At 35.6% G+C, this 25752-nt stretch overlaps 1 protein-coding gene across 1 annotated transcript in view; it reads left to right on the forward strand.

Moving 5' to 3' along the window:
* The window catches only part of LOC120224552 (sodium/hydrogen exchanger 9-like), a gene marked incomplete at its 5' end in the record, with an annotated part of 402148 nt that overhangs the window by 249432 nt on the left and 126964 nt on the right, over positions 1 to 25752 (forward strand). Inside the window, 2 exon segments of the mRNA XM_039222819.1 lie at positions 23558 to 23671; positions 25259 to 25370. Coding sequence (XP_039078750.1) covers positions 23558 to 23671; positions 25259 to 25370 — 226 coding nt within the window.

Consider the following 25752-nt stretch of genomic DNA (forward strand, 5'->3'; position numbering starts at 1 on the left):
TTACATGAGAGCTTATATTTGTCAATTCTAAGGCAGTACTGCTAAACACATACTATGTGGCACCAACACATCTAGTCAATTAAATGGAAAAAAAAAAAAAAACAACCCAATCTAGTTACCTCAGCTTTTTGATGATGTTTTATGATTTTTACTTTTATGAACCAATAGAAATTCTAACCATAAACACACACACACACACACACACACACACTCCCCCCCCCACACACACACACATACATTGTCACCTGTCAATTAAACATTTTAGTCCTGTGTTGGAGCTTCTTATACTCCAATACAGCAAATGTGTTTAGTTAAAATGATAGTTTATTAATCTTATGGTAAAGCCTAGAAAGAAACAGCTGGAACACATTTCATGTTATCTGTGAAAAATGGTTAAAAATGGCAATATTAAATCTATGAAAGAGAAATATAGGTGCTGAAATTTGTTGTCAAACTATCTTATCACTATTCTCTATATGCTTGTGGATTTGTGTAAAATCTCATGGATGTGATTTCAGAACTAGAGATATAAAAACCTGCTTTAAAATAAGAAAATATCACCTCAAATAATCCTGATCCCTATTACCAAGAAGATTTGCTTTTAAATGAATACAGTAGTTATCTATGCATATGTCCATGGGTACCCGGGGGTGCCCAGGCCCCACCCTGACCAGAAGCTTGATATGTATTTCAAAACATAAAATAACATATACTTTACCCTGAGACTTCCTTTTATGCCTTGCTAAGTTCAAGATCCTTACAATGGCTGCCAAGTCCTAATATTTCAAAGACTGTCTACATTAATATCTTTCAAAGCCCCAAATCTTGGCAAGGAAGAAAAATTGTTTTTGAATCTGCTTCAAGAATTAATATTAGAGAATAGGAGGTTTTCCTCTCAGCAAATTGAAGCTGAATAAATTGTTCTCTGTCTCCTTAGAAATGGAATTGATTGCTGGAGGGGAGTGCTGCTGTGAGGAGGCAGGGTGCAGTGCTGGGGAGGGGGAGTCGGGCTGAGAGGGGCCTTTGTTCTCTTAAAATTATTGGCAGGTCTGTTTCTTTAAACCTGGTGTGGATGCTAAAATACAAGAAGTAAGTATATTAGCTTGGAGTTACATTAAAGACAACTGGAATTGCTGGGCAATTACTGCCTCTTTTCTTTTATTACTGCATGCCCACAGAGCAGCCTGCTCCTAAGACTTCCTGGGAGGCCACTCGTCCTCCCTGCTATGACACAAGTGAATTGAAACAATCCTGTGCAGAGGTGCATTTGTGTTTTTCCCTTGAAACAAGATAACAAACCCAGGAGACTTTTCCTTGTGGTGCTTCTTGCAGCTACTTTGCCCACTTCCTGCCCCAAACAAGAGGGATTTGTGACAGGAGGGTTTGGTGTAGTCCTCCCCTCCCAACCCTCCCCACCCCACCTCCACCCATAGGTTTGAAACAGCTATCAAAGTTACCTGCCAAAAGTTTTCAGTGATGACTATGATTTCATTTTTTTCTATTTACAAAAACAGCATAGGTTTTGTAGTAAATTAGTAAACACAAAACAAAGTAATGAGCTAAAAGAAAATCCTGCTGCCTAAAAGCAACTACTGTAATTACTAATATTTTGGCATTTTTCCTTCCATCTTTCTCAGCTATTTTAATTTAGTCAAGGATAAAACTGTGTGTACAAATTCGTATCCTGCACTGTCTGCTTGACGGTTTGTAACCTCAGCATTTCCCATCAGTTCTAATTCTTCTTTCTTTTGTCATGACTGGCCAAACAGATACATCTAGATACCATCTACTTTCCTTCTCTACAACTTGTGGATTTTTTTTTTTAATTTTTAATGCTTTATTTATTTCTAGGAGATAGAGAGAGAGACAGCGTGAGCAGGGGAGGGTCAGAGAGAGAGGGAGTCACAGACTGAAACAGGTTCCAGGCTCCGAGCTGGCAGTCAGCACAGAGCCCGATGCGGGGCTCGAACCCACGAACCGCGAGTTCATGACCTAAGCAAAAGTCGGACGCTTAACCGACTAAGCCACCCAGGCGCCCCTACAACTTGTGGATTTTTATAGTTTTATACTATCTTATTTATGCATCATTTTAAGTCTGATTCCACAACAACTCATCTGTACAATCTAAATGAAAAGATACATTTTAAAGGGGTGAACTGTTCCTCAGTAGTCACAGGCACAGAAATATGCTGTAAGGATGTGTTGATATTTAATGCTAATTCCTAGAGTAAATGAAGAAATGGTTCCCTAGGAGACTTACAGGGCAAAGAGACCCTTGTGGGAAGATTTAGAAGATAAGACTTCTATGCTATTTCAGCATTCTAGAGAGAGCATCTGTCAATAAGCCAATAGAGCCAGAGTCCTTGCATGTCATTTGTTTGCTGTGGGATCTTGAGTATGTGATCCTCCCTGAGCCACAGAGACCTCATCTGCAAAATGGGAGAAATAATATTTAGCTCACACCGAGACACTGTTTAGTATATAATTAATGCTTGCTGGAAATCTGTCCTTATGATTCAAGAAGAGGCCTTTTCATAATGAATCTGTGTTCATCTCAATGATACATTATAAAAATTTTAAAAATGATCTTTCCAAAAGCCTTACAAATGTGAGAACCAGTTCCTAAATTAACTGCATCCTCTTTTGGCTATCACTTTTTAAAGTAAGTAGCCCATATTTTGCCCAGGCTGACATTTTCTTTTGACATCTGTATGGTATTGAGAATACGTGTTTATCTCTGTCAAATATAAAGGGAGATTCTTAAGAGATCTAATTCCATGAATTGGTCATAATGGTGGGCACTCTGGAAAGCCGATACAATTGGTGTAGACACAATTTGGGGGACTTAGTTCAAAATATATGTGCATAAACTGACTTTAGTCCTCTCAAGCATTTTCAAAACAACTATTTACATATAAAGAAACTTTATGGTCACCACACATTCTTCCCTGCTTATTAAAGCTGATCCACTGTTTCCTCTTTCTGTGTGTTCTGCCATCTCACCCTCCCTGCCTTAAGCTTGGCTGAGATAACTGAGGCCATCAGTTGAATGGGGACTCTGTTAACCTTAATCCCCCATCTCATTTCAGCCTCTATGCTTTTCCTCTCCTGTGTTAGCAGGGACTTGAGTCATCTTCTCTCCCCTTTGTATCTTCAACTTCTCAGTCCCTTCTAGATGTTCTTCCTCAGCACAATTTTTCACTGTAGACAACTGACACATTCTTTAAACCTCCTCTGCACTTGGTTTCTCTGAGACAGTCAGTCCCTTCTTGATCTCCCTCCTACTTTCTGGTCTTCCCTTCTCAGTCTTCCATCTGCTCTGCTACAGCATTAAAATTTACAATCAGATAAGACACCAAAATCATGTCCTTTCAGCATACCAAAAAAATATAACATTACCATTGGATTTCATTGCTTGACTTGGGTAACTCTTTCTTCTTTTTATATAGCTTATGGGGCAGAAGTGAAAATAAACATGTATGCCATCAAGATTTCATTCCTATCTCGTTACCTTCTTGCCTTAGGTATACACAATGATATCATAATTTGTTGTCTTTCAACAATTAATGATTGAGAATATGCTAGACAATGAAGGGATTATAGACAAATATAATGATAGCAGTTACCCTTCATTGAGCCCTTCGTGTTTGCCAGAGGTTTAAATATTACAAGGAGGGGTATTTACTGGGGTTAGCTTTGAGTTTTGATAAAATTAATTATATAGCTTTTTAAATGTGTTCATTTGTTTTTCTAAAAACTAAGAAAAATATGAAGTTCTTCAAAGTTTAGAAGTTTTGTAAAAGGTAGAAATAAGACACTCATCTATATTTTTCATTTTAATTTACAAATCATTTTTTCCTACCTCACAAAATCATGCACCTTGAAAACAAAGATGAGCATTATTTTGTGAAAATATATTTAGAAAACTAAAATACTGGCTTTGTCCTAGCCATTCCTAAGGCCTGTGGAATAGGAATTTCTACAATGATTCAGGAGGTGCTGCAGATGTGTCTCCCTGACAGCTCATTAATGATTGCCATTTTCTCTTTTACTTTCCATGGGATTCTGGGACTGGAAGAGACCCTGTTATGTAGCCCCCATATAAAAATGAGCAATGACCTGAAAACTAAATGAAATCTGAGCAAGCCTAATGAGAATCAGGAGGTGTGTGTAATGAGGGTCAGGCATTTGTTCTAATGAGAAGCTAAACAGATTCTGCCTCTTCTTTCTGTTACCTTTTTCCATTTTTCAGGGCAATGTTTTAGGGTGTTTAGCTGAAATTTTAAGCATGTTTCCCCTTACATTTTCTTATATCCTGATAGATTTTTAATATGATGAATATAATGGTATGAAGTGGCAAGACTGTATCATAGTGTAGGTAGATCCATGGGGCAGTGTTAAGTAGCACAGGGAAATCATTGGTAGATCTGGCTGTTTCTAGGCCACTGCAAAGGTGCCCAGTCTCTCCTGATCTTAGAAGCTGGTCATATTTGGTGGGAATACTAGATGCTTGTGGTCTACATCCCAGGTCAGAGAAGACAAGAAGGGATGATATGTGATGACTCAAATGAATTGACAACCCAACGTGAAGTTGGAGTTTATGGCTGTTTCCAAAATCAATAGAAAAGAAAGCTGGGATCAATTAAATATCTGCCATGGCTATAGAAGGAAGAGGTTGTGGTGCCCATATTAGGTTTGGCCATTTATGTGTAACCAGACTATAAATCCCTCTATATGACTATTAACTTCTTGAAGAAGAAGATAAGAATATAATACAATACAATACAATAAGAATTGTATTTTACTCCTTATTGTACCCCCAGTGAGTACCGTAGTCTTAGCACCAGGTAAATTGTCATCAATATTTGGAAATAAATGGGAATTGAATTAAAAGGATACAAATAATGATTTTAAACTGTTTTCAAGTCAGATTTGTGGACTAGATTTGTCTACTAAATAACTCTTAAATGAGAGCCACTATGTGTACAATATCTCAGAAAACATTAGTAGGTTCTAGCTGGGGAAAGATGTATCCCCTAAGGAATTTAAAAATCAAGCTTAATCTTATAAGAGTTTGTGGTTTACATTTATATAGTCTGTGATATCCAAAAGACCTAAACTTAAAAATAAACTTAAAACCAAGTCTTAAATTGGAAATATCTTTGGAACAACTGGGAAAAACAAAGATAAAGTATCTTTGGGAAGTCACCCCCTACACCAAGGCCACGAGGGAAGATGTCATCTTTGCTAAAGCTCCACCAACATTAGTTCACAGTTCAAAATTAAAAATACAGAAGGAAATAAACCACCATAAGAGACAGCAGAGATAGCAAACAACAGAATTAGATCCCAAGATTTTCTTATAATGACTAATTAAGGATTATAAAAAATATATATTTAAAATAATTAAAGACATGAAAAATGGAACTAAAAATATAAGAAAGGAACATAAATTATTACAATAAGGGGAAAACAGATCAAAGGATTTTTAATTCTTATAATATAATTCATTTTATACAAAATATGTACGTTGTAATAGAATGCATAACTTCCAACCCAGGGGAGAAATAAAGAAGAAAAAATAAGTCAATTCAGTAAGAAAGAAAGCAGGAAATAGGAGCAACAAGGACAACAAAAAAGCCCCTCAAAGCATAGAAAAGACAGGGTAATCTACCTTAAAGAAGGTAGATAGAAAAATAACTCCAAATACTTTAATAATAAGCAAAACTATAAATGGCTAAGCTCATGAGTTCAAAAGGAGAGACTGTCAGATTTAACTTTTTAGATTTATTGGAGTATAATATATACAAAGAAAAATGCATATATAAGTGCACGGCTTGCTGAATTTTCACAAACTGAACTCAACTGTGTAAACAGTACCCAGGTCAAGAAACATTACTGGCACCTTAGAAGACTCTCTCATGCCTTTTTCAGCCACCTCCCTGCTTTCCCCCAGTAGAATAGCCACTATCTTGATTCTAACAGCATAGATTAATTTTTTATTTCAGACTGGATTAAAGATGTAAATATGAAAGACAAAACTCATAAAACCTTCAAAAGATCATCTTTATGATCTCAGAGTTTCGAAAGACTTCTAAAGCACAAAAAATGGAAAAGGTTAACCAGTTTGACTGTAGTAAACTTTGTTCATCAAAAGACATACAAAAACAGTAGAAAGTCTAGACAAAACAAGAGAAAATATTTGCAGTTTGACATACAACTGCCAAAGAATCAGTATACAGCATATATAAAAATTGTTACAAACCTATAACAATTTTTTATAGAAAAAGATAAGCTACTCACTAATTTGAAAAGCAGACAAAGGTATTAACAGGTATTTCATATAAGAGGAAATCTTAATAGCCATCAGTATGTCACAAAATATTCCAACATCAGTATTCACATAGGGAATTCAAATTAAAACCACAATTACTAATTGGGGAAAAAATGAAATATGTAAAAAGCACAGACTGTGGAATCATACTAATGAGGTTCAAATCCCATATCCACATTCCAGTTGTATACTCCTGAGGAAGTTATAGCATTTTGTTGGGCTTTGGTGTCCTCACTTATAAAATGAGGTTAACAATTCTTTCTACCTCATGGGGGCATTAACCTCATTAGGAGCAAACCAATCCTTCCATTTGTTGTGACCAAAATCTTGGTGTCATCTTTGACTCCATCTTTGGTCCTTCAACAAATTCTCTGACTTCTACTTTCAAAATATGTACAGAATTTACTTCTTCTCACCAGCCCTGTTGCCACCACTTTGGTCCAGGTCTGCAGTCATCTCCTACCTGGACTGTTACAATAACCTTCTAATTGGCCTTTCTACTTCAATGATGGCCTCTATTGGCCATTTGCAACATGGTGGCCATAATTATGATGTTGAAGGATAATCACACCATGTCACTCTATTCCTTAAGTCCCTCTAGTGCCTTCGCATCTTCCCCAGTAAGAGCCAGAGTCCTTCCAAGCTCTACAAGTTCCCAGATTGCCTAGCTCCTGGTTCTTACTCTGCTCTCTTCTTCCATTCTGCTTCCCTGCTCCAGCTACACTGGGTTCCTTGGTATTCTCCAGAGTCTTTGCATTGCTGCTTATTGTAATTGGAATACTCCTCTTCCTGGTGTCCACCTGCCTTGCTTCTTCACTTTTTATGTTTTTACTTAAAAGACTTTTCTCAGTGATAGCTTCATTGAACACTATCCATATGTTCAATACTCACCTTGATATATTATTTTATATCTCCTTTCCTGCTTTATTCTTTTACCTTTACTCTTATCATTAATACACTTTACATTTTAGTGATCAATCTTGTTTCATGTCTCCTCTACAAAATTTATGTTACAAAAGGCAACAAATTTTGTCAGGTTTGTTCATTATTGCATCTCTAGTACCTAGAACAGTGACTGACACATCACAGGTCTGGAATAGCTTGTTTTGAATGAACAAATAAGTGAATAAATGTTTGGCAAAAGTGTGAAAAAACTGGAATATTTACATGCTGCTGATGGAAGTGTAAATTTGAGCAACAGTGAGAAATAACTTGACACTATCCAGTAAAACTAAAGACTAATGTACTTTCTGACACAGCAGTTTCACTTCTGGTAAATACTCTCTAGTTAAATGCTTCATATATACATTAGGGGACAAGTACAAGAATAGTCAAAACTCCACTGTTTATAATAACAAAGAATTTGAAACAACTCAAATTTCATCAACAGTACAATAAATGCATTTCCATTTTTTTCTATCATATAGCACAGAAAATGAATCAGAAATATGGCAAAACAATGTACATGAATCTCAAGAACAAAATATAGAGCAATGTATGCAATATGATTTCACTTTTGAAAATTAAAAAAAAACATAAGAACCAAATAATATATAATTGGAGATACTAAGACATGTAGCAAAAGTGTAAAGAACAGCAAGGCAACAAAGTACACAAAGTTTAGGATAGTGATTACCACAGAAGCAGAAAGAAAGGGACAGGATCATAGAGGAGCACAAAGCAACTTTGAAATTTAAAGGTCATGTTCTTTTTCTTCAATTCTATAGGGAGTATATAGATATATGTTATATTTTTTTATTTTTATATTTCATAGTTATAAATATTCCATAATATCTACTCATTATATAATAATTCAGCCCTCAGTACCATTTATCATTCCCAACCAGCAAACTTTAACTTTAAAAAATTATAATACAAAAATCAGTGTTAATAAGATAGCAAACTAGCTTCAACTGCTGGCTCCTTCTCCCAAATCAAACCAGGAGAAACTACATAATTGAGAGGAAACATAGGCCTAAGCAAATTACAAAAATTTTAAGAAATTTGGAGAGGCCAGAGGTGGCCATTAAGTGGTGCGGAGAATGATCACAACTGGACAGCAGCCAGAAGCAGGAGTGAGAAGAAAGATTCAATTAGAAATTTTTAGCTTCTACATTCAACTCTTCTCTTGATTTTTGGGGTGGTCTTCATCTGCCTCGTTGCAACCATCTAGCACATCCTCTGTAGTGTCAGGAGTAGCATGTAGCCAGTAAAGAAGTTGATGCAGGTGCAGGATGACTAGGTCCCCAGCTCTTGGGCATCCTCTTCTCCATCTCCTATGCCACCAAATCCCCAGGCTGATCGAAGATGACCTAGAGAGATCACCTCTTCCCAGTGTTGCTTCATTCTCAAGATTTACGGGTAAATCTCTCACAAGGAATTGCCAGAGGAGTGAACCCAAATCAATTGTTTGGGGTGATTAAAATTTGATGATGCTGAGGGCTTTCTCGACCCAGGAACTCATCTCCCCCCATCTCCTAAAAATCACTGAAGGGACATTCCAGTTTGCATATGGGCCTTTCTTTATAACGTTGGCAAACAGGATTGACCCTGAGAAAATATGAGCTTATGGGATAAAATAACAAGATACCCCTTGAGTACAACTACTATAAAACAGAGACAAGATCTGGACAACCTAGTCCACATGAAGCAAAATTATTGGGACAGACCAAGAATTTAAAGTAGTCATAATTAGTATCCTTAAAAAGATAAAGGATATTAGTAACGTGAAACAAGCACAGAAGTTGTATGAGGAACCAAATGGAAATACCATTTGGTATTTATATATACATATATATATACATATATGCATATATATATGTATATATATATATAAGTTAAGGGTTGCCTGGGTGTCTCAGTCAGTTAAGCGTCAACCTCAGCCCAGGTTGATCTTGCAGTCTGTGAGTTCGAGCCCCACTTCAGGCTCTGTGCTGACAGCTCAGAGCCTGGAGCCTGCTTAGGATTCTGTGTCTCCTTCTCTTTCTGTCCTTCCCTCGATCAAGTTTTGTCTCTGTCTCTCAAAAATGAATAAAAGTTAAAAAAATTTTAATAAAAAAAGTTGAAATAGAGAAGGAAAAGACACTACTTTTATCCAACATCAATTAATGAAGAAGTCATTTAAAGAAAGGAATCATATAAAAAAAAAAAAAGACACAAATACCTCCGACATTTAATTATCACTGATATAAGTGCATATTTGCCAATTTTTTTTATAAAGTCAGTGCTTTTTCTTTGAATCTTAGAGTTCTAGGTTGTCTTTCTTGCACACACACACCCAAAATATATCTACCAGAACTTCCAGTTTCTATTTCTGTGTCTTTAGTTCAGAGTAAGAATTTTAAAACATTGGCAAGGCAATATAAGCTAAGAACATTTTTATATTTAGATATATATTTTTGCAACATTTTACAGTTGTCCTGCTCCATACTCAATTAGTAGCATTTTCTAAGCAACTAAATTTTACCAAGTCGTTTCTACACATTTAACTTAGTTTGTTTTTTTTTAAAAAACATCAACTTTTTCTCATATTCATACTTAATTAATCTATATAGTTAAATCATGCAGTTACAAATACCAATTTAAAGCAGAGATAAACTGATTTTGGAACAAGTGGGATTGACCCTTGTTAAGCTTCAAATTCATGTGGTGGGAACAGAAGTGACCTTGGCATCCTGGAGCGTAACTCAATAGCCTTCAGGATTTAGTGTGCAGAAGGCCTACATCATTGTGCTTTACAGAAGGAATGGAGGGTTAAACTAGAGAGTGGTAAGTGATGAAAAGCTTTTAGTGCACATCTATAATAGAGTCTTTCCCTCTATATATGTATATTGTTTGTTTTGCATAGCAACTCGCCCTGAATATCATCAAAAATACATGTATAGCCCAAGAAAACTTACTGAGGGATCTTTGTGGGTTACTTTCAAGTACCTAAACAGTTTGGAACAAGAACAAACTTTGCTCCAAACCACCAAAATAAGTCAAAGCTAAAGCTCTCATTCAGATTGATTTATGCATGCATGGTGTTTATGTGAAAATGTAACTGCCTTCCTTGAAACAAAGAGAAATACATTCTTATACTATAATAATTCATATTTTTTGACATGTTACCTATATTGTAAAGGATGTGCGATAGCTTCAATACAAAGAGGCTTTAAGGGGATGGGGGGGGTATAAATCTTACTGAAAAAGAAAACCCAATGAAGTTAATCAGTATACAATAAGAGTTTTCTAGAGTTCAGTGTAAGCACTGACAATCTACATCCACTACATTTTAACTGTCTATTACAAAGAAGCAAGTCAAGCAAACTTAATTTTCATCAACTAATGATTTATTGATATTCGTGCCTTCATAAAAATCATTTGATAGCTGTTCTCCAACTGAATGGCATTATTCAAATGTCATATGATTTTTGTCTTTCATTTTCATTGATTTCTCTGATTTATAAAGACCCTTTCACACTTGCCAATTTCTCATCATGTTCAGCAGAATCAATGTTCTACTCTAAACTTCATTGAATGCCTTTCATTCAGTGAAAGCCTTCATTGAGTGCCTTTCCATATTCTACTCCACCATAGTTTAAAAATTGAATTCAAACTCTTCTGCATAATTAAAATGATTTTTAACCCTTAGTTGTATATGTATTAGACTTAAAATCATATTGAAACACACAAGTAAAAATCTGTACCTCTTTACCTTCTAAATGGTAAGTTATCTAACCCATGCATTATACCAAAAAAATGACCCAAAGCAAAAGAAAAGTTGAGCAGAAAATTTGGTCAGCTCAAATAACAAATCAGCTTAATTAGTGTTCAAGTTATTTTCCCTCAAAAATATGAAATGGGGGGAAGGATGGTAAAAGAAATTTTTCCGAAAACTACTGATTACTGCTGTACCCTTACATACAGTAGCATATTCAACATTAGTTAACTTAGAAAGTTTGTCAAAGGAATTTGAATGTGGTAAATGCACTAGTATAAATCAAAGGGTTTATTAGGAAAAACATAATGTGAAGCAAAGAAGCTCTTGAAGTTTTCAAACTAGTGACACTACTAAGTGTTATTCAAAACAAATGTTTGCACTTCTGACTCTAAAATAGTGAAGAAAAGCCTTTTTCAATGAATACTTGTTTGATTCTAGCTTTTTGAATGTGTCCTGATGTTCTTCTTTTTTTTTAATTAATTTATTTAAATTCAACTTAGTTAATATGCAGTGTGGTATTGGCTTCAGGAGTAGAATTTAGTGATTCATAACTTACATATAACACCCAGTGGTCATCCCAACAAGTGCCCTCCTTAATACCCACCTCCCATTTAGCCCATTACCCCACCCACCTCCCTTCTGACAAACCCCAGCTTTTTCCTCTTTATCTAAGAGTCTTTTATAGTTTGCCTCCTTCTCTGTTTTTAACTTATTTTTCCTTTGCTTCCCCTATGTTCATCTGTTTTGTTTCTTAAATTCCACATATGAGTGAAATCATATATTTGTCCTTTCCCTGCTTGACTTATTTCACTTAGCATAATACACTCTAATTCCATCCACATTGTTGCAAATGGCAAGATTTCATTCTTTTTGATTGCTGAGTAGTATTCCATTCCATGTATAATAATACACACACACACACACCACATCTTCTCTATCCATTCATCAGTCAATGGACATTTGGGCCCTTTCCATAATTTGGCTATTGTTGATAACACTGCCAAAAACATTGGGGTCCATGTGCTCCTTCAGATCAGCATTTTTTATCTTTTGGATAAATACCTAGTAGTATTTTAATGCATTTCACTCTGAAATAGCTGATAAAAAACAGCACTTAATAATGTCCTCGATCCAAGTATTTTAGCTTGCAACACTTTCATCAAGAAAATGGAATGGCATGGAAAGATCAAACACAGCTCATGACATTTGGGGCTCAGTATTCTTTCCGTATGCTGACAGTGGTAAATCTTCATGTAGTAAAAGCACATTGTTCTCATGGTGGATGCAGAGGTTTACCCACAGCCATGTCATGGCTGTCGTTGAGATCACTAGAAAGAGCTAGCAAATTGGCACACAACTCAGACACCTAAAAAAAAGACATCTTTAGAAACCTTCCTTTTTTGTGTGTACATTCTTCATACTCCCACTCAAGAAAAAAATTAGCATTGGCTAATTACAAATGATAAAAAGACACACAAGATGAATAAGAAAGGAAATTCATCATAGCTAAATGAAAAAAAGTTAAAGAAATGGAATATTAACCTTTAAAAATTTTTGATAATGTGTGAATTTTTCATACCAGTGCCTAATATTAATAGCAGTGTTTCTCTTGGTTTATTCATTAAGGGAATTTTTTTTCAGCATGGTTTTAATTTCTGCACAGAAAATATATTGTTTCAGCTAGTTTTCTTTAGTATTTATTGGCAAAACAACAGAGAAACTAATTATGTTATGCCACTACTCTCATTTTATTTTCCTAAGGGCCAGTACTATTAGATTTCCTGAGAATATCCTTCTAGAGAACACTTCTTTGAACATAATTCTGGTTATGTAGCCCCCAGCCCAGCCTTTGCAGTTATTCTAGACTTGAGGTCCAATATGCCAACCACAAACTCCAAGCAAAATGTTTATTTTCAAGACTAACAAGACTGTGGAATGAAAACTGGTAGTTGCTGCCTAAACTGTAGAATTGCTTACTACTGTAAAGATTCTGAGAGAAATCCCCTTTCCACTGCTAGAGCAAAACAGTATGCAATAAATGATACTGTATTTGACTTTTTTTCTATAAACCCAAGGAATAGAAGTAGAAGAAGTATTTGAAAGTGATAGAGAACCACATTTCACCTCAACATAAGGAAGGATTTTCTAACAGTTATAGATGTCTAAAAATGCCATTTGTTTCCTTGGAAAGTAGTGAGGTTTCTGCTTTTGGCAGTGTTCAGTTACATGCTGAGCAGCCCCTTGACAAGAATGTTGGAACAATCAAGTATTGGCCAGATGTCTGCATATATGATATTGGGTGACTTTATCCTTGAAATCTTATAATCCTATATATATACATATATATAGTGTGTGTGTGTGTGCACATGCACACATGCACGTGTGTGCACACACATGTGTATGTGTGCAATTCATCAAAATGAATTAAATCCATTCTTATTTGGGGGTGCCAATATTTCTAACCAATATCATGATAATCACTCTGTGAAGTTGCATACTAGAGAAGATATTCTTTTTTAAATTTTTTTTAATGTTTTATTTATTTTTGAGAGAGAGATAGAAGCAGCATGAGCAGGGGAGGGTCAGAGAGAGAAGGAGACACAGAATCCGAAGACAGGCTCCAGGCTCTGAGCTAGCTGTCAGCACAGAGCCTGAAGCAGGGCTCGAACCTATGAACCCTGAGATCATGACCTGAGTTGAAGTCGGACGCTTAACCAACTAAGCCACCCAGGTGCCCCAAGAGAAGCTATTCTTAACTTAATAGTATATTAATTTAAATAAAACCTTGCAAAAGTCAGTATTTTTGCTTTAATAACCATGCCCTCCAAAAAAAGAAAGAGAAAGAATCAAAAATGGAAAATCTCCAGAAATAAGAACACTATTATCAGTATTTACTGGCTAAAGTAATTTAACAGATTCATGGAAAATAACTTTCCCCTTAAGTTATAAGCTCAAGGATTTCAAGAAAATCTGGCTACAGTATTTATTCAGTTTAATGAAGCTGAATTCCTTGTAGCTGTAACTACATTTATTTCCTATATTAACTTTACTTACTTAATGATGCTTATTCATCTTCCTAAAATGTGTTTTGTTGTGTTTTTATAGGCTGTGCTTCTGAAATTCTCATGTTTTTAAAAAGTCAAATTAAGTTTAAAAGAAGAAAGAAATGCAGGGGGTGGGAGAAGCCTGGGTAGCAGCCCAGAGTGCATAAGGAGCCCAAGAATTCTCAAAGAAATATATGACAAAGTAGAAACTCTCTGAACACTTAAGTGGTATACCTCCTCCACAATAAAGTCATTGTCCTAAACTTAAAGAATCTGATCTTGGAGGGACACCTGGTTGGCTCAGTTGGTTAAGCATCTGACTTCAGCTCAGGTCATAATCTCATGGTTCATGAATTCGAGCCCTGCATCAGGTTCTGCACTGACAATGTGGAGCCTGCTTGGGGTTCTTTCTTTCTCTCTTTCTTGTTGCCCCTACCCCACTTAAGTACTCTCTCTCTCAAAAAAATATAAACTTAAATATATATATATATATATATTTTTTTTTTTTAAATATATATTTATAAGAGAGAATCTGATCTTGGACATGGGACCTTCTGGTGGGGTAGAGACAGAATGTCCACATTACACAAAGTCTGTCCTATTTTAGGTTTTGCATATATATATAATATATATATATTATATATAATACATATAAAACTCTATATAATCATTATGTGCAAAGAATTTTTCTAGGATTGGAAAGGAGTTTTGCCTTAACATTACAACTGCAGGGCAAAAGTTTTGTTTTTACTTTTTGATTTTTTGGTGGGATTTTTTGGGTGACTCGGTGGTAGCAGACATTGGGAGAAGATAAGTATCCACCGCCTCAAGTTACTTACTCCCTATTGTTTCCACTAGTTGGACACAAAGAAATTTACCTTTCAGGTTTCTTTACTTGAAAAAAATGTGGTCAGAGTCATAGATAACTTTCCTGCCAACCCCCAGAGTTGCTCTGATGATGAAACAAAAAATATGTATTAAATATTCTTTAAAAGCTCTAAGGTATTATAAATATCCACCAATACTATTGTTAACAAACATCTTGCTGCCCCCAAACCTGAAACTCACATAATGAGTGTCAGACAGCCTAGTCTGACAAAAGTGGTGTGGGCCTTAAACAAAACTTAACATAGCTCATTTTTCCCTTTGTTGTGTTTTATGTGGGCAAGTATATTAATGCTACTGAGTACAGCTTCCCCAACTGTAAAATGGAAATAAGATTATCAGTTTATGAGTTTTGTTGTCATTATAGCAAATTTTTTTAAACATAAAGTAAGTTAAAGCCTTTAACACATTCCCTAGCATAATTTAAATCCCCCCCAAAATTAGTCCCTTAGTATTATTACTATTTTAGAAGTAGTAAAACTGCTTTTATTACAATGTCCTAAATTTAGAAGAATCTCAAAGGATTGCAGTTGTACCTACATGTAATTATAAATCTTCAGCTTTATAAGAAGAGGCTGCACTCTGGGAACCAAGGCCATGACTGGAAATAAAGCCATTAGATTACTTACATCCTAGTAGTAAAGATCACGGTTCTTCAAAAATTCAACTACTTTGCTGCCTCTAAAGCCCATAGGAATTATTGGGTTTACCATGAACAAATTTCCTCAGGACTGGAACTAAGCAAATATTAGAATCCCAGGAGCAAAAGTTTATAATTCCAATAAAATATATTATAATGTTTGCTTGCAAATCCTCCAATGTAGGAATAAAAATATTTGCTTATATTCCAGCTTGTTCAAAATATAGATAACTCAATAGTATATAAAAAAATGAAATATTAGATATTCTCTAAAGAAAGGTCCCAGTTAGGAAGAAAGACAAATTTTAAAACAAACAAACAAAAATTAATCCTGGGACAAAATTACGGAGAAAATAGAAGGACATTTTTAGGTCTTCCTTCCCTTTCATTTTTATTATAGTTTTGTAGCTTCTTTCATATCCCAAATAAAATGAATTTCAGCATATTACTTGGAGAAGTAGATGAAAGTCAGTAAATTGTGTCAAACTATACTATGCCAAATAAAAGCTGTGCTGAGGAATCCATGTGAATTCAATTGGTATTAGGTAAGCAGAGTACGGTACAGTGCACCACTGCAATAAATATTTCTCTATATGAACCATGGTAATATGGTAAAGTTTCATTCTTTTACGAATAGGAGAAAAATGCCAATCAGAATTAGTGATGTGATTTTATAAAATAGGTATGACTCTTTTTTTTTTTACTTTCTACTTAGTAAATAACTCATATTAAAAAAATTTAACATCTAGTAAGCCTTCAGAGACCATCATTTGCTTAATTGTTTAAGTTGTTTAAACTTTAAGTTGTTTAATTAACATATGAATGTTTACCATGACCCCTCAGAGTTTTTAAACACTGATTGTCCTCTTATGTAGTTTCAATATTTCCCTAGTCTTTGTACTATCAACTTGCTTTTTATTTTCCTGAAGAAAATCTTTACTAAGTAAAGCTTACTTATTGGGTCCTCTCCAAAGCATACAAACTGAGAATTAATGGAAATAAAACAAATGTTGTTTACTGTACTGGATAAATAAAATGTTGAGTTAAGGTTTTTTTCTTCATTGACCCTGAGTCAGAAACAAGTAGATTTGAGGTTATTCATAGTGAATACTGAATCCTGAATCAACTAGGTTGATATTTGTTGTTATTGTTGTTGTTCTTACTGGCTTGGAAGTGGAGTTTAGGTTTTGGGTTATTTTCCCCCCTGTCCAAAATTGACCAATAAATCTATTCCCTCAGTAATTAGCTACTCCCAGCCAGACGCAGGCAAAAATTTGTCCTTGTGGTCAAATCAGTTGCTTCTGCCAGCATGGCCTTACCATAGATTCTCCTTTTGAAACGCCTTTAGGAGATTTTTGCATGTGAAATGAAATTGAATTCACCCACACGTTTTCATTAAGTGCCCCAAGAAGGAAATTATTATGAAGCCTGTTCATTCAGAGGAATGTTGTCACATGATATAAATAGACAAAGGAGTGCTAATCAATGCTGATGCACTGCTATGAAGGGAATCTTTTTTAAAATGCTAATAACCATCTACAATTTAAAATAAGTAAGTCTATCAGAATGTCAAGGTTTTAAAAAATTGATAAAAACTACTTTTGGCAAGTATGTGGGGAAAGGGCACCCTCTGCACCATTATTAGAGATGCAAATTGGTATATTCTTTCTGAAGGGCAGACTAGTAATATGTTGAAAAAGAAAAATTAACCTTTTGACAGAAGTAGCTCATGTCTAGGAATAACCTAAGGAGTAATCACTCAACTGGGGAGAGCTATTTGTACGAAGCTGCTCAATGCAGCATTGTTTAAAGGGGAATAATCTGGAAACAACCAAATATCCAATAATGGGAACAGTGAAAAAAAAAATTGGTAGGAAAATACAAAGGGATACTGTGCTGCCATTAAAAATTGCTTAGTAGATTCAAGCTCATTGCCATGGAAAGTGACTTTTGAAATGCCATGGGAAAAGATACATAAAATATTATTGAGTTCATTAGGTTATATAAAAAATATGGTCAGATTTTTGTAACATATGCATGTGGTAGATACATTTATGGACCTATGGAAAAGAAATTACTGAAAAATCTGTTCCACAAAAAGATAAGTGCTTTTGTCATTGTTGTTTGTATTTTTCCTCACTCAAAAATAATTTTAAAGAAAATAAGAAAAATAATAGAAATAGGTAAGAATGCTTGATAACCTCCTAAAAATAAAAAGATAAAAACTTGAGAAAAGCTCAAGGAAGAAAACACATTCTACTTTGCTTTTAAGCTACTTTCCAAAGTTACTTCTTGGAAGAGGTTATAAAATTGATAACTCTCTAACAAGATTTAACAGGAAGAAAAGACACAAATTACCAATAGTGAAGGGAAAGACATAACTACAGACTAAGATACTGAAGATATAAATAACTGTATGCCACTAAATATGAAAATTTAGATGTAACAGCAAACACAACTCACTAAAACAAATATAGAAGTAGAGAATCTGACTAATCCTATATCTATTAGAATAACGTATCTGTAGTTAAACATCTTCCAACAAGGAAAACTCCAAGCCCAGAATTCTTCTAAGCTTTAAAGAAAAGAATAGGAACTTATTTTATCAAACTTCAGTAACTTTAACTATACAACCTGATAAAGACTATTCAAGAAAGAGGCATTATAAGACAGTCTTTTGTGACAGACACAAAAATCCTAAACACAATAATAGCAAATTAATTCTAGGATAACACATCATGACCAAGTAGGGTTTATTGAAAGAATGCAAGATTGTGGTAGCATTTGGAAATCAATTAATGTAATTAGCTACATTAAAACAAGGGGGGGGCGCCTGGGTAGCATGGTTCATGGGTTTGAGCCCCACATTGTGGGTTTGAGCCCTGCATAAGGCTCTCTACTGTCAACACATCACCTGCTTCAGATCCTCTATCTCCCTCTCTCTCTACCCTTCCCCCTTTCATACACTCTCTCTAAATAAATAAACATTTTAAAAAAACAATGAAAGAAAAAATACTGTATGATCATCTTAATAGATGAAGAAAAAGCATTTGATAAAAATAAACACATTCTTGTTTTCTTTTAATATCTATTCTCAATAGACTAGGAATAGAAGGAACTTATTTAACTGTTTAAAGGGTTCCTATGAATTTAGTAGCAAAATCTTGAAAGTTTTTCCTTTAAGCCTAGGAATAAGACAAAGATGCTCCATCATCACTTTTATTCTGCACTGAACGGGATGTCCTGACAAGTGTAATCAGACAAGAAAAAAAGAAGCAAAATGTATAACAAATGGAAAGGAGAAAACCAAAATATCCTTATTTGAAAATAACATGAGTGTGGAAATCCAAAAGAATCTACCAATAAAACATGAGAATTATTGAATAAATTTAGTAAGGCCCTGAATACAGATCGATAAAAAATTAATTGTATACATGTATCTAGCAACAAACAGTTAGAAAATGAACTTTGAAAAGGATACTATTTACAACAGTAACCAAAAAAAAAAAAAAAACCAGAAAACGTCTAGGAATAAATCTAACCAATAATATGCAAAAAATCTTTATGCAGAAATTACTGAGAGAAATGAAAGAAAACAAAATCCTTATAAGAATATGTGACGTTCATAGATTTAGGTTTCAATACTGTAAACATGTGCATTCTCTCCAAATTTCTCTATACCTTTAATCCAATTCCAACTAAAATGCCAGCGGGTTATTTTTGTGGAAATGAACAAGTTGATCCCTAATAAGTTCAAATAGCAATGTGAGCAGGCAAAAGTATTAATTCAAAAACAAAGCAATGAAGTCAGGTGTTGACAAGAATCTGAGCCAACAAGGACTGCTGATGGGAGATGCAAATTGGAACTACCAACCTGGAAAACTGCTCGGCGCTGTGTCCTGACAATCCCATAGGAATGCAAACATGGATGTACAACAGCAAAATTCATCATGGCCCGAAATGGAAAACAACCCACATGTCTATCAGTAGTAGAATGAATAAACTGTGGCACATTCATATAATTTAAAAAATGCACTACTTCTATACACAACAACATGAAGAGTCTCACAAACATAATGTGAAGTAAAAGAGGACAAATACAAATGAATATATATAGTTTGATTCCATTCACATGAAACTGAAGGAAAGTTCATTGCGATGACAGAAGCGCTGATAGCAGTGCACTGGGGTGTGGAGTAGAAGTGGGAAGGGAAATGAGTCATTCTGGGGTGCTGGTAATATTCTCTTGTTTAATCTTAACTTGTAAATATGTGCTTTATACAGTTTTCTAAGTGATTAAGCATAAAACACATTTTTTAAGATGCAAAAATAATCAGGAAGATTCTGAAGAAGGTAGAGTATGGGAAAAATCTAGATCTATAGAATATTATAATGTATTCTGGATCTACATTAATTAAAAAGAGCATGGTATTAGTAGAGGGATAAATAACAATAGAAACAAAGAACAGGCCTAGAAATGGACCAAAATGGAAAATGGAAATTCTGTACAGTATGTATATAAACAGTTACTTCTAATTTTGGTCAGTGCTAGATTTCAATAAGCAGAGTGACTAAATCAAGTTAAAATCCTGAGTTTTCCAAAGGAAGCAAATCTCCAAAAAAAATATTTAATACCATGAGTCTCCATGTAAAATGTATAGGACAAATTCCCATTATGTCTCAAAAACCAGCAGAAAAAGAAAAAAACGGACTTACCAAAAACTTTTCTTTCCTTTAAATGTGAGGAGTAGATTAAAGTTGGGGGTGGTAGCAGGGATGTGGGGTGGGTAGGGATAGCTGATTTTGTTGCTATCTGAAAAAAATCAAAAGGTGGATCACACCCTTTTCTTTATCATCTGTATTGAGTCAGAGAGGTGTTTTGCTTTGTTAAACTGGTACAGGACTGTAAAGGAATATATATCATTTTAAGTGATAGAAACCTTACCTCACACCAAAAAGTGATTTCTTGGTCTTTTTTTAAAAGCCTATTTATTTATTTTGAGAATGAGAGAGCATGCACTAATTGGGGAAGAGCAGAAAGAGAGAGAGAGAGAGAGAGAAACCCAAGCAGGATCAGCACTGTCAGCACAGAGCCCAATGTGGGGCTTAAACTCATAAACATTGAGATCATGCATGACCTGAGCTGAAATCAAGAGTTGGACAATTAACTAACTGAGCCACCCAGGTGTCCCTTGGTCTTTTTTTTTTTTTTTTTAACCATCAGTACTTTATTATGATGTATGTTCTACCCAGTAAAATTTGAAAAGAATAAAAGAAACAACATATAGGAATTGGAAAGAAAGAAACAAATTCTCATTGTTTATATGTATATCTTATCTCTGTCTACTCAGTAAACCTTAAAATTGTCTACCTCAGGTACTGAGAATACAGGAAAAAAATCATGTTTTAACTGGTATGTTGCAGAAAATTGGTAATAAATTTTTATCTTTTTGTTTCATTAAAATTAATCTACAAATTAATTTGTCATATCTTTTTTTAAAATTTAAATCCTAGCTAACATATAGTGAAATAATGATTTGAGGAGTAGAATCTAGTGATTCATCACTTGCATATAACACCCAGTGCTCATCACAACAAATGCCCTCCTTAGTGCCCATCACCCATTAGCCCTTCCCCTCACCCAGTACCCCTCCAACAACCCTCAGTTTATTCTCTGTCTTTAAGAGACTCTTATGGTTTGAATCCCTGTTTTTATTTATTTTTCTTTCCATTCCCTTATGTTCATCTGTCTTTTTAAGACAAAACTCCAAGGGTAGATTTTGCTTTGGGAGAGGTCAAAGACAGATTAAGCAGTATCATCAGGACATGGCTTCTCTTTCAGACAGCCATTTCCCTGTAATGACAAGGTGGCTAACAACAGCTCCTGGCCTGCATCCTACTTTCTCACACAGTGAAAAGGTGGGGGTGTTTGTCCCAGCATTTCCTGCGAAGGTCTCACTGTACTTCTTTGGCTCTGAATGCACCACACCTATTTCCGCACCAAACATGCTGGCTAGGGAAATGCATTGATTTGAGTGGTTTAGTCCTAAACTCTATATCCATATCTGAGCTATGGAAGTGTCGACATGTAAACTGAGAGTGGGGAAGAAGAGGGATCCCAGAGGGAAATCGGGGTGTGACCACCAAGAGGAGGCTAAATTGATGCTAGACTACAAAATGTCCCCTTTACAGTACTTGGGATGGGGACAGGAGAAGAAAAGGCTCTATGAATTTAATCTTGCATGTGTTTATTAATGTTAAAAGCTGGATAGCTTCTATGAACTGAATTTTTGTGCCCCTGACCCAAATTCATATGTTGAAGTCCGACCCCCCAGTGTGGTGGTATGTAGTGGTGGGGCTTTGGGAGCTGATTGGGTCATGACGGTGGAGCCTTCATGAATGAGATTCATGCCCTTATAAGAAGACATAAGAGAGATTATCTCTCTCCCTCTTAGCCATGTGAAGACACAGCAAGCAGGCTGCTATTTGCTAACCAGAGAGAGTACTCACCAGAACCTAATTGGCTGGCACTTTGATCTTAGACTTCTCAACCTCCATCCAGAACTGTGAGAAATAAATTTCCTTCGTTTTAGCTACTCAGTCTATTGTATTTTGCTATGACAAGTCAAGCGGATTAAGACAGTAGCCAAATCTCAGTTTCTGCAAAAGTAATGATGAGGTAGCACAGTGTTTCCTATCCCCCCTATTTTCTCCCATGGTTTTAAGGTTTTGGTGGTTATTTGTGTGACAGAGTTTATTAAGATGAGCAGGCCTAGAATGTGAAATGAGTCCTCAGGATAATTGATGATCGCTGCTGCTGAAGAAAGACCATCTTGTGCCACAGGAGCTTTGTCTTTTTTAATCCTTTATTTCTATTACTGGCTTTAAATAATGTTTCTGACAAGATTCTCTTTTCTTTCTGTCAACTGTCAGTAAGCAGGTATTGGGCATTATTTGTGAGGCTGTAAATACATTACATAAAGAAATAATGAGTCCTTAAAAAGTCAAGAGAAATGCCTCCAGAGACGTTTACCTAACATGGTGATTTATGTAGGTCTGAGAATGAAGTTTCAGAAACTTCCAAATGAAAATTCTGGAACATAAACTAAAGTCCCTTCCAAATGTGTGATTTTTGTAGCCCCTGGACACATTTCCCTTTTACTTCTAATGTGGAAGCTGGAGAACCTTTTTCATGTTCAACCTAAATTGTCTAGTTAATGATCTAAGAATAACTCTTGGGAGCATCCCTCTGCATAGCGTGTTATTACTCCATTCCTCTGACTGAATTTGATGTATCTATTGTGTTCTCATTGCATAAACTGGTCCCTGGGATTAATCATTTTCTTTTTACCAGCTACAGATTGTAGACATTTAATGGATATACCTACATTAGTCAATTTAATGACTCTCATTGTCTAGGGTTTGAAATATACTGATCATTCTGATGTTGAAATATAACTGACACTCATTCTTATTCCAAGTTTCCCAAGTTTGTCCCTCCTGCCTGCCTGAGGAAGGAATTTAGCTAAAACTTTTCAAAAAAAGTTCAGGGCCTAGGAACTCAAGCACATCTACTGAGTCGTGTCAGAGGCAGCTAAACCATCTTTGCATCCTTTCCTAAGGTACACCTTAAGCAATCACATAGTTTCAGTTTTAGAACAAGGAAGTGTCTTTCATCCTGGTAGGAACTGTCCTATGGCAGATCATTCTGGTTAATATACCCAGATGCATCTCTGGCTGCCTTGCGGTTGGACAGGAAGATGGGATGTTGACATGGCTACCACGTCTGTCACTGGGTAGAGAGCCAGAGTAGAGTAAAAGGGCTGGACGGCGGGGCAGGGAGGCTGCTCACACAAATAAAAGAGAACCATCCACTCACCAAAACAGTCACAAAATAGTGGATTCAAACCTGAGTCATAATTAATGGTTTTTCATTTCTGTTTTGTTTTCAGTTGTTTGAATTTATGAACTTCTTGGCCGAGAATGTCATCTTCTGTTACATGGGCCTGGCACTGTTCACGTTCCAGAATCATATCTTTAATGTTCTTTTTATACTTGGAGCCTTTGTATCCTTTGAAATACAGAACATGGAGTGATGAGGGAAAAGAACAAACTACTTACTTTTACTGATTATTCTGTTAAAATGTTAAAGGCATTTCCTCAAGTTTATTGCAAGCCTCAGATTCCTGGTAGATATGTAATTTCTAGTTAGGAGAGAAAAGATCCTCAGAAATTCAGACCTTTACTAAGTGCTTATGGTTCAAGATAAGAAGTTTGGAAAATACTGAAAGAAATAAAGGAGGAAAACTAAAGAAAAATGAATACTCAAAAATAAATATTCAAAATATATTTATTTTCTGAATATCCAAAGTATGTTTTAAGTTATAAATCATTTACATAAAAATATGTCAATTCACTCTTTACAGAGATATACTTAATCTGCATTAGAGTGTGTCAGAATATAGCCAACATTATTAAGCTTTAGAAATATTTTCATTACAAGATGATAAAGTCTTTTTTCCAGTGAAGACTTTGAAAATAGGATACACAGAGCAAAAATCAGATGAAATTAGCATGATGGATGTGCTTAATCATTGAATACATGTAAGTTTATTTTACTTAGATAGCCAATAACAGATAAAATATAGACCTTACTTTTAATGCAAGACTTTTGGAGCTCTAGGCCTGAGGTTTAAGCATTCCCCAGAGGAATGAATGTCTATCTGAAAGAGTAGTGGGTTTCTGTCCGCAAGGACAGTCAGTAACTGTTGTCCTTCTTTCCACTTGGAAACTGGGCAGATGCCCTATCAGATCACAGGCAGGTGATCTTAATGGCCAGGAGAGCTGACCCCTCTTCTCTAAGCCCTGCTGCAACTAAGCACATGTGTTTGCCTTTTGTCCTCTTTTCACTGAACATTCAGCTAAACTCCCCAATCTCATCTAAACCTGCATCTTAGACAGAATCTTCCTCTTCCCAAATAACTCCATCCCATTTAAGGACAAACTAGGATAGACAGACTATCAGGACAGGAGTCCTGGGTGACAAAAGGGGACAGATGACTCCCACCAATATTTTCCTAGATTTTAACCTACAAAGCTTGGGCTTCAGCACAATGCCTCCTAAAGCAGCAGCTGTATTATACGTCTAGAAAAGCAATTCCTCTCAAAATCAAATCAACTAAAGGAAAAAAGGAACTGAAACTTGCTAGATCCAGGGAGTATAAACTGATGGAAAGTAAGATGGCAATCATGAGCAGAAGTACATTTATCCTTTCTAAAGTGCTTCTTGAGAAGACAATGCCACAGCCTCTGAACGGTCTCTGCCTCACATTTGGCGGCAGAGTTGAGCAAAGAGTCAGTCATCAGCAACATAAATGTGATGAGAAAATTTCCAGTGATTGAAATGGTATGGGGCTAACAGTTCTAAACCAAGTAGATATTCAAAGAAAAGTAGAGTTCTCTATTATTTCTGAAAAGAAATTGACATTTAAAGATGAGTTTTAGCAGCAAATTGGACATACACGTATTGACATATTTGTCCCTGTTTTCTGGGTCATAAAGTAGAGAAGCTTAAGAACATAACAGTGACAGCTCAAGGACTCGCACCCTCAATTGTAGCATTTTCCTCAGCGTTTCTCTGTGCTTATCTATAGCTGGCGATTTTTCTGGCCAGAGCCTGAAATATATACCCCCTCTCCTTCCTCCTGAATCTGGGCCGAAAACAGAAGATCCCCTGGAATTTTCAGCACATGATGATGTTTTCAGGTATGTGAACTGTGATGCATTAGCGCTACTGTTGTCTCATACTTTTGCAGCGCATGGAAAGCGGAAGGCATAGAGACCTCCTAGTTCTCTTACCCCCATGGCATCTACTACTCTTTACCCCATCGTTACCTAGTGCCGTGCCAGTACTCCATAAGTTCTGAGCAACAGGGGGATTTCTCTTTCCAAAAAGAAAATAAAGCTGAATATCTGCCAGAAACTAACCTAGAATAGGTACTAGACTTTTTCCTGGCTTATTTCAGATCAATTTTCATATCAGGGAATTTGCAGTCATTTTACAAATTGCATACTTGAAGGTAAACAGTGTGTAAATGGTGCCACCTTTGTCTAGTGATAAGACTTCTTACAGGGGTGCCTGGGTGGC

This window comes from Hyaena hyaena, unplaced genomic scaffold (genome assembly GCF_003009895.1).
Source record: "Hyaena hyaena isolate Hyena2069 unplaced genomic scaffold, ASM300989v1 scaffold_1200, whole genome shotgun sequence".
Taxonomy (NCBI): domain Eukaryota; kingdom Metazoa; phylum Chordata; class Mammalia; order Carnivora; family Hyaenidae; genus Hyaena; species Hyaena hyaena.